Below are 9,856 nucleotides of genomic sequence, written 5' to 3' on the forward strand. Positions count from 1 at the left end.
ATTATGGATAATTTGATATTGTGCCAAGACTTGTTTTCAAGTAGGGTGTTGAATTATGGATAATTAGATATTGTGATTGTCATTATTATTGTGGATTTATGGATGCTATTTTGAGTTAATGCATAAGACTATTGTTGATTTGTGAAAGTTTTATTTCAAAATGATAAAAAGATTTGTGAATTTAATGGGCAGGGCGATTATTTGATGGGCCAGGCAAAGCTGCCCAGTCAGCCCAGCCCAGCCCAAACTAATAGGGCATTTTGTAGGCAGGGTTGGGCTTCGGGCTGCATTTTGCAGCCCATTCATTCTTCGGGCTGGGCATCGGCAGGTTCTTGCCCAGCCCAGCCCTACCATGTGCACCCCTACATATTTTTTGGATACAATATTTTTTCAGTTAATAGGCTAATTTATCCACTTTTATTACATTTATAGAAATTTGTGAAAGGATAAAATTAAAATAAAGTAATTAATAATATATTGTTAACTTGTAAAAATACCATCAATTTCTCACATAAAGTTATTTATATATAAAGATGAAAGCAATATTTCAAATATTATTTTAAAAATAAAACACGAGCGCGCGCGGGGGGGGGGCGCATCCAAGCAGGCAAGCGAGATTTTTTTATGGGAAAATTTGATATAAAAATTAAAAATTGAAGACTGGCCTTTCTTTACGAATAATATTTCTACGGTGTTTTTCCCCTCGTTGCTAACAGTACAATCAATGTTGTCCCACCCAACTTGTCTACGTACAAAAGTATCTTATTTATTTATTTATTTTTTTGATTGACAACAATTTTTTAACCCAAAAAAAAAAAGCCTCTTACGACTGCTGCAAGCGTCCTGACAAGCCCAACTTTTTTCCACATTTCACGCCCTCCTTAATCCTTGTACCAATATTTCAACAATAGGAATTGTATTTTCCTTTTCCATTTCTTGAACCTCATTTCATGTGAACCAAACAGGGCCTGCCGGGATTAGTCGCTTTTGACAGATGCAGTGTGATTTGGTCTATGGCGAAACGAGAGTCTTGCGGTGGTTGAATTTGGTGGGTACAAGGGTAGAAGCAGGCTTAAGTGGATGACCTTCTGCTTTGAGATGCATGGTTTAAATGTGATTATCATGTATTCTGAATTACATGCCCTTTGAAATGGAAACCAAAACAAAATGTACTTGGTTATCTAAATCATGCGAAATGCCATTACCTATAAAAATTTCCCTTCATTTTCTATCTGGAAAGCTACTTCTGAAAATATATAGTCATGAGCAATATTTTTAAAATCGAATCGGGAAGGGTAGCAATTCACCATTTGCAATTTTGCATGATTCAATTGTAATTATTTAATTAAAAAAATTATATATATAGATAATAATCTAAATCTAAAAAATAAATATGAAATTACCTTTTAATTTAAAAACAAAACTAAACATTTTAAATTTATTATGATTTAACAAATCATATAATACAATATAACATCAAATGATTAAAAAAATTGATTTTTTTTTAAAAAATTAACAAATTGATTTTTGAAAATTGAGTCCTGTTTCCAATCCAAAACGACTAAATCAAGTTCAAACCTCCAAAACAATTTTTACATGCTAATAGAGTCAAAATCCAAACTAGTTGATGGATGCATCGGTTTAATCATCTGATCTAATTTGGTTTTTTAATCACTGATCTCAAACTTCAATCTATCCTAATTCAGTTGGTTTACATTCACCAACTCAATTGTCACAATTTTATTCTAAATGCAATCATCCTGCTTCATACGCTGCATCTGAAGAATGTTTCGACAAAACAAATCGATTATCTAGTCATAAATCTAGGAGCATAATACTAAAAACTTTCATCTACAAATTGGGTACCCTGAAAAATATAGCAAGATGAAGAGATTAGTTAACAATTATCATGGATGGTTTAGATAGTTGATGCCGCAATGGCAGACCTCACTCGTTTGAACTTCCTAGTTAATTCTCATTGAAGTTCATGCAAGGATAAAACAAAAGTCTAGACTACATCGTACAATTTCATGGCAATATCTTTATTTTACAGAAACTGGTTAGTGAGCGAACATGACATATTCAGAGAGGCCAGAGTCGTGTGGTGAGCAAAAAGCCAACAATGGCACATTCATATGAATATGTAATTATGTAAAGGAAATAACCATTAACAAAATCAGTGAGGAAACAACTTGTTCTACCTTTTCATGTTGAAGAAACAATATGCGAGTACAGATCAATAATGCTGTTATAACAGTGAAAAGGCAGAGGCAGCAGTAACCTAAAAGCTTGAAATGGGAATTCAACGCAAAAATGACCCCCTGTCTATTAGAACACGAACAGCTGGAGATTCGACAGCATAATTTGTCGAACACTTCAAGGAGAGATAGGGTTATAAAAGAGATAAAGTTAACTTCTTGAGCGTGAGACCATGCATAACCTCCTTACGGACAAGGACTTCCAACTTCACTACCAAGTGCTCTACTTCGGATAATCACCATTTTTTATTCATCCTGGGAAAGACCTCTTGTTGAATTTTACCTCAACCACTGTGAGTTGAAGCTGCAACTATTCTGACTCAAATACACCCTTCCAGAGACACAGACCCTAGCGAATCAGCACGGAAACTGCCACAAAAATGTTATAGAATATAGAGCACGAGTTGACACAGAACTGTCCATAAACGTAAATATTTCCAGTTCGTCCTTCATAGGTGAATCGAACTGGTACTGACACCAATCATTCCCATTGATCATTCGTATTAGCAAAAAACGACTGACCCCACAACTCCATGTTAGCAAATGAGCCTTGAGCCAACAATTCTAATTTACGTCAATGTCCTGGTCAGTGGAGACGTTATTGCATATAAGGACAACGTCGTCAAATAAGTTGATTAAAACGCATAGCACATCCCTACCATGAATCAAGGTTCATGGAGCATACCAAAACCAGAGTCCAAACTTACTTTTGCAGAGTCCCATAGTTTGAGAACTCATACCACATTATTATCTCTACAAAAAGCCAATTGAACAAGTAGTAGTAAAATACCTATGATCAATTGAACACAACATAATAGCATAAAAATGAGTCGGAATGAAATCGAAAGAAAAAATCAACTGACCGGGGGAAAAAGAAATAAAGCAACCAGGAATTAAAGATTTATGTGTATAGGCAAGCCCGCGAGGCCATCACCGCCCAAGCGATACAAAGTACAGCGAAGGGCTCTGACCGCGGGCAGTCTTCACCGCAGGGTCCGACGACAAAAGGCCTTGCCTTTATGCCCCAAAGCATCAGCGTCCCTGCCACTGGGGGCAGAGCCTCCGGCAGCGTCCAAGTGGAGGACGAAGGTTGGCTCCGCCGTCACCAACGCGGGCAGCTGAGAGAGCCTTGAGAAGGCATCGACCAAGCCAGCCTTCCCTGCTCAGATAAGATCAAGTAACGTTGAGTTTCCAATTAGGGTTGGCACTTACTTAAGTACGCTCTTTTGCTAAATTCCCTATTTACCCCCAGGCGGCGGGTTTTCACAGGGGGGTGTTTAAACTTTAAACATCTCTCTCTCTCTCTCTGTTTCTTTTTTTTAACCGCCTTCCTCAAAAATATTGTCCACATTTGATGTGAACTATGAAGTTTGGATTTTGGCAAATCCAAATTGATAGAAAAGATAGAGGTAACTGCATTCATATTCTTCTTTGGCCAATGTGAATGGAGTGTCAAATCATTTGGTCTGAAAAATGTAAGAATTTTAACTAAAAATAAAAAATATGACTTAATACGTATTTAGTTTTCAGTTTGTTAAAAGTTCATATGTTAAAAATTTATTTAACAAAAGTTAATTTAGTAAAAATTAATTATTGTTATAAAATTTATGTTTGGATATATTTTTTTAAAAGTCAATTTGATAAATTAAAAGTTATTTAAATTATGATAGTAAAATATGCTATTGAAAGTACAATTACTAAAAAAGATATTAATTTATGATAATTTATGATTCTTATTATACAGATGTAACATATTTAAAATTTAAAATATTTAAAAAGTGATAAAAATTTTAAATAATATAAAATTTGATCTATAATGCTAAAAACTTGATATCTAATTATTATTATTTAAATGATAATTATATTTTTAATGAATTAATTATCTTTTAAATTAAAGAATAAAAAATTAAACTTAAGGTAGTATGATCAAATAATATTTCACTTTTTAAAAATTTTATTATTTTAAGTTAGCCAAAAGTACATTTAACAACATCTTAAAAGAACTTCTTAAATTGGCTTCTTGAAAAAAATTGAAAACCAAACAATATTTGAATTCAAAATTCATTCAAAAAGTCCCTTTGGAGATCCTAATTGAAAACCAAACAAATCCTTAATTATTAATGAGTTTTAAAAAAATTTAAAATTTCAATTCAATTCAAAAGGATTGAAGTGAAAATAATTTTAATAATGAAAAGGATCAAAGTATCATTCACTTGTTAATATTGTTCGAGACGTATAATTATCAGTTGTTAATTTTCTTACTTTACATGTTAATTTATCAATATGAGTTATAAATTATATTAATTTATTAGACAAGCAGCAACATCAATTTTTTTTTTGCCAATTTTACTTATTAATTTACTAACATTAATTATAAATTACAGACCTATCAATAACTTACAGTTGATATTAGTATATTAATAAGTAAAATTAACAATTTAATAATTGATATTATCACTTGTGATCAAACAACTTATTTTGAGAATCTTGTGATCTAATTTCCTTTCTCATTACAAATAATGCTACCACAAGCTGCTGCCCTGTTACAACTTACTGAACTGCCAATGTCAATTTCCTTCTTTTTTTCCATCTTCATTTTGGTAAAAACAAATAAAAAGTTCTTTCAAGCCTTTGGAATACGATAAATTAGTATTACTTCCTCCTTGGATCGTCTAGTTTCTAAACAATAAATAATTATTCTGTACAAAACTCAAGATCAACTTCAACCCTGAGCATAAAACAGAGTTGGGCCTTTCAGCCTTATCCACACAATGTATCCAAAAATATCTGAAACAGAAAAGTGCGTGCAACCTTTTTCCTTAAGGCCTAAAAAAGAAGTTGTCCAATAAGGACGCGGAGAAATAAGGAGACCAAGGGGCTATGCTTTCAAAATTTTATAAGAACTAAACCATAGATCTCATACTTATAAACAATGTGAATCTTTGCATAAATCTTATAATATATATTGATATATTTATTGGAGTATCCTCAAATTCTCAACCTTGTCCCCCAACATATCAATATTGAAATTGAAATATCATAATCATTTTCGAGTGGAAGCACTGTTCTCGACAATACACCAGTACAGTCTAGTTAGCTGTTAAAAAGGTATAAATAATAGGCCGAATTTCACATAAAGCTGTTAGAAAGAATTTTAACCCAAAAAAATTAAACAAAACTTATGAATCACAGAAGATATGCCGCTGTGATCTCAATACAAGGTTCACACCTCACATGAGTGTTGCATCGTGGAGAACTGGACAAAACTGAAGGGCGTCATTTATAAGAGGAAAACAAAGTTTCTCTGTTCAACCAGTGTGTATGCCTGCCTGGGGGAAGAAAACCGTTGTATATGCTAAATTAAAGAGTGGCGGAAGTTCTAGACTTGTGGATCTTCTCATCGTTTGCAGGCGGAGGTAGAGTACGGGATGACCATGCTGCATGATAAGACGATGAAATGAGCTGTGCTACAGCAGGAACAGCCCCACCTGCGGATTTTTTTAGCCATGATATCATTAACAGAGCACATTAATTGGTAAATCCACATCAAAATGATTTTTCAAGGGTATGCCAAATCTTTCCATGCACATGCACTCTTGGGTGGCCTAAATGCTAAATGATTGCATGATGAACATGAAAATGATTTTTGAATCTCCTTTATTTACTGCGCTCCGGCTGATGGAGACCACTTAAAATTAGTGTCAACTGAAAGGCCATCGCATCACAAACACAAATCATCATGAGGGCAAGTACATCCTCAGACACAATTTAGCGTTTGAACACATCAAATTGTTAAATGTGAAAAAAATTGGTAAAATTAATCTTCTAGTCCCTTAAATCTAAAGTTTTAAATTAGTCCCTTAAATCTAAAGTTTTATATTAGTCCCTTAAATTTAAAATGTGTTAAAGTGGTTCCTGTTTCCTTATGTTTTCCCACAAGTAACCATAAAGTGACGTCTACCAAACAAGTCGCTGTTAAGATGAACCCGGATAGTTGTTAATTTTGCAAGTTATTCACTTCTTTTTCCCCAAAATTAGTTTTAATCTTCATCTAGGATTTTCAGAAATTGGACAGTTAGAAAGCCAACTACCTTCAGGCATATTTACAGTCATCTCAACATCAACCGATCAACTAAGTTCATCAATATGACAATTTATGGCACTTGTGAAACGAAATAAACAAGGGACCATTTCGGCATTAAATTTAACCAAACAAAAAATAGTACAAGACTTCAAAATTAAAGATCATTTAGAGCATGTAAATTGAGCAAAACAACTCATTTAGGGATTTACCTGTCAGACCTGCACAGGCTGAAGAGAATACAATCACAGGTGGTGTCTGAATTGCACAGAGGTCCATGTCAGTAAGTTGATGACTAAAATAGTAGCATTCAACACATTAAATAGGCAGAAAGTATGCTCCTAAAAGTACTGCCGCCACATAATATATGCGTACAAGTTCCACATATGTTCTCAGCTTCAAATACACCAATATACAAAATATGCCCCAAATACATCACTATGAACAAGGCCAATCATCACATAAATCAGTGCGCAAGAAACTGCATTCCAAACTGGGCCACTGAATATCATATAATAGCCATAGGAACCTCAGCCTACCATAAAAACTAAGCTATTAAATCAAGAAGAAATGACTCCACAGGAACTTGGTGTTCTTGGAATGTGATTCTGGTCATTGAAACCACGGTCAGATTTAGTGCTAAATCACCGATCAAAATGACTGGTACAAGAATATATTTAAAATAAAAAAGATGCCATCCCACCCCTAATAAAGTAACGAAAATATTCAAATGATAATAATCCCTTCAAGTTTGTATGTAGCAATCGTGGTCAGCACAAATTGATACTCTCAAGAAAAAGCTCTTCGGTTTTAAAATTTAACAGCAGAAATAATTAACAACTGCAGAATGAGATATCCGTTTCTTGCTTTCTATAACAGGTTTGAAGAGGAAAATAATTTATAGAACAGTGAAGAAATAAAGGATGTCTAGGGCGTAAGGGCTCTTCTGTTGACACCATATGAATGGATAAATGCAATGGTCCATAAAGATAGTCAGGCAATCCAATAAAAATAGCTGTGTTAAAAGTCGCAACGCTCACATGTAGAAGAAATGCAATGATGGTCTAATTGTTTCACCCCCAACAAGAATTACTATAGGGGATTTGTGGAATTGTGGCTATTCTGTGCACTAAACAGTTCATGTTAAGTTGCCACCAAAGATTTATTATTGCGTCATTTATTGGGAAGGAAAGAAGAAAGAGGTCCAAATTCATGGTCAAGAGTATAAATGTGGCCATATATTTGGTAAAGATTTCAAAACTTCTATCATAATGCTTTCATTGCATGCTACAGCATGAATAAAAAATTTACAAAAAGGAGAATTGAGTAGTAAGAAACTTACACCAATGAGAAAATGCAACCACATGAGTCCTTTTACCCATGTTCGAACAACAGGTACAACTGCATTAGACAAGAAGAAAACCTCTTCAAATAAATAATTCATACTCTACACATGTAAATAATGTGTGAGCTCAACGAACTTCAGGAAGTCTGTGGCAGAAGTGCAATGATCTATGAAAGGGAGCAAAACATTATGTTTATGGGTTTCTTGTTTGAAAGTAATTGTGTTGGTCATTAATATGAAACTTAAATTCTCATTCTTTCACTTTGAAACATCAACTGTCTTTATATAAATACCATGAACAAAGTAGTACAACAGAAATGATCTCATTCATCGTGCTATTCAATCCAAACTACAAATAAAAAATGGCTAACATACCGTGGTTAAATCCATAAAATGCACTTGCTGTGCCGCCAACCGCTGAGCCAATCTGCACAAAATTTGAATCCAAAAAATGATGGCTTAAAATTCAGGTAGCCATAAAACTCAGACAAATTAAGTGCTCATCCCTAGACAGTTAGTATCTTATGGTCAACATTTTATTTTATTTTCCACCCTGATATCCAAATCGAACTGACTTTGATAATAAAATTAAGCAAGCCACCAAGAGAGAAGAATTCAGCATAGAAAAGCTATCCCTAATGAGGGGTGAAACGGTCCAATCACTCGTTTCCTGCAGATAAAGAGTACGAGCTTAACATTTGTATGAAACCGAAAACAATTCAGGGAAGTAGGATAAGTTATGAAATACCATCTCTTTCAAGAGAGGCCCTGCACAGTGATGGCATCGAATATTTTTATGACTGGAAAAAGGGGAACCCTTGCTATTCGTAACGGAGCCTGCCATGGCCGTGCGCTCTGAAGATCAGAGGCAGACCAGAACCCTCAAACTCAATGTCTCCCTTTCGTTACACTAGTTTCGGGTAGGATTTAGTGGACTCCCTCAGATTTTGTTGCTTGAGATCAAGGGTGAAAAATGGCCACGTCATTTTTTATCTACCAGGAAATATTTTATCGGAAAAATGATTTGATGAAATATTTATGCAACGGTACGCTGAAAATGATTTTTACGAAAATAAAAATAAAAATAATTTTTATAAAAATGAAAATGGATAACAAATTGATATAAAAATTTTGATAGATATAAAATTAAAAATTTAAAAATATGTTTAATATGTTCATAAAATTGATAGATTATTTTTATTTAATATTAATATTTAAAATATCGGGAGACTGCAATGCCCTCCTCACCCAAAAAAAAAAAAAAATCCAACCCCTCATCCTGCAACCCGCGGCAACTCAAATGACCCGTAAAGAATCTACAGCCAAAGATTCCCAAATGAAAAGAGTCACGAGTTCACCTTCACCCATCAATCAAGTTACAGTAGAGAAGTTGAAGAACAAGAAGAATCGAAGAACCTGAAGAAGATCTAATGGAAACAGCGACGGACCCAAAAAATTTATATGTAATGGCATCATATATGTACACTTATAAAAACACATTTATAATACAAAAAATGCATCATAATATTACCAAAAAAAATTGAATGTACATCATAAGTTTTCTCTTCAAGGTTCTTTTTTTTTTTTTTTTGATAAACTTTGCCTACAAGGTTTCATATTTTGGATGCCAATCAGGATTAAATCTATGAAAGGTATTTTCAAGTTATCTTTGTAAAAAATTAGTCTCTTTTGGTAATTTGGTTGGCAAGGATCCTTTTGCAAATAATATTTTCTAATTTCATCTCTACAATTTGGATAACAAGAAGATATTTTTAGTCTCAATTCTCAAATTAGGATCATCAATGAAACTTTTCTAAATTAAATTTCAAAAATTTTAGATCTAATGTTCTATCTCTATATTCACCTTAAGCTTGAGAAGATTAGATTAATCATGTTGCTTTTCTTTTAAAAAAATTTTCCATTGTAAGATGCCTAAAAATCCAATTTTCATTTCAAAATATAAATAAATTATTATAATAATACGACATAAACAAACAGATATCAAGTAAAAAAAAAAAAAAAACACGTCCTAGTGCTTGTGGTTGTCATCAATGCTCAACAATCAGCATAGCCATAAACAAACGAATGAATAATGGCATTATTAAACAAAAAATAAAAAAGTTATGGTCCCAACCCCAAAAGAAGACTCTCTTATAGATTCACTCACAGTCG

The 9,856-nt window shown here is 33.4% G+C and overlaps 1 protein-coding gene and 1 long non-coding RNA gene across 2 annotated transcripts; both read right to left on the reverse strand.

Annotated features, from left to right (window-relative positions):
• Positions 1 to 2,102: 2,102 nt before the first annotated feature.
• On the reverse strand, positions 2,103 to 3,556 carry LOC129313631 (uncharacterized). The gene is made up of 2 exons (XR_008594018.1): positions 3,122 to 3,556; positions 2,103 to 3,011 (listed from the first exon to the last, which is right to left on the reverse strand). It is a non-coding gene; the product is annotated as an uncharacterized LOC129313631 (long non-coding RNA).
• A 1,723-nt stretch (positions 3,557 to 5,279) lies between these two features.
• On the reverse strand, positions 5,280 to 8,622 carry LOC129312549 (uncharacterized). The gene is made up of 5 exons (XM_054955201.1): positions 8,433 to 8,622; positions 8,060 to 8,111; positions 7,682 to 7,740; positions 6,552 to 6,597; positions 5,280 to 5,746 (listed from the first exon to the last, which is right to left on the reverse strand). The coding sequence occupies exons 1-5, from the start codon at positions 8,526 to 8,528 to the stop codon at positions 5,619 to 5,621; spliced, it is 381 nt and encodes a 126-aa protein (XP_054811176.1). The 5' UTR covers positions 8,529 to 8,622; the 3' UTR covers positions 5,280 to 5,618.
• Positions 8,623 to 9,856: the final 1,234 nt, after the last annotated feature.

The sequence above is a fragment of the Prosopis cineraria genome, unplaced genomic scaffold (assembly GCF_029017545.1).
Source record: "Prosopis cineraria cultivar Desert tree isolate PC_DT_omini unplaced genomic scaffold, ASM2901754v1 PC6, whole genome shotgun sequence".
Taxonomy (NCBI): domain Eukaryota; kingdom Viridiplantae; phylum Streptophyta; class Magnoliopsida; order Fabales; family Fabaceae; genus Prosopis; species Prosopis cineraria.

What these genes read in the sequence shown, in the direction of transcription:
- LOC129312549 (XM_054955201.1), bottom strand. Translation starts at nt 8,528, where the DNA reads ATGGCAGGCTCCGTTACGAATAGCAAGGGTTCCCCTTTTTCCAGTCAT. An exon ending in ATTTTATGGATTTAACCACG is followed by an intron (nt 7,741 to 8,059) that starts GTATGTTAGCCA and finishes TGTCTAATGCAG; the next exon opens with TTGTACCTGTTGTTCGAACA. An exon ending in GGTTGCATTTTCTCATTGGT is followed by an intron (nt 6,598 to 7,681) that starts GTAAGTTTCTTA and finishes TGTGCAATTCAG; the next exon opens with ACACCACCTGTGATTGTATT.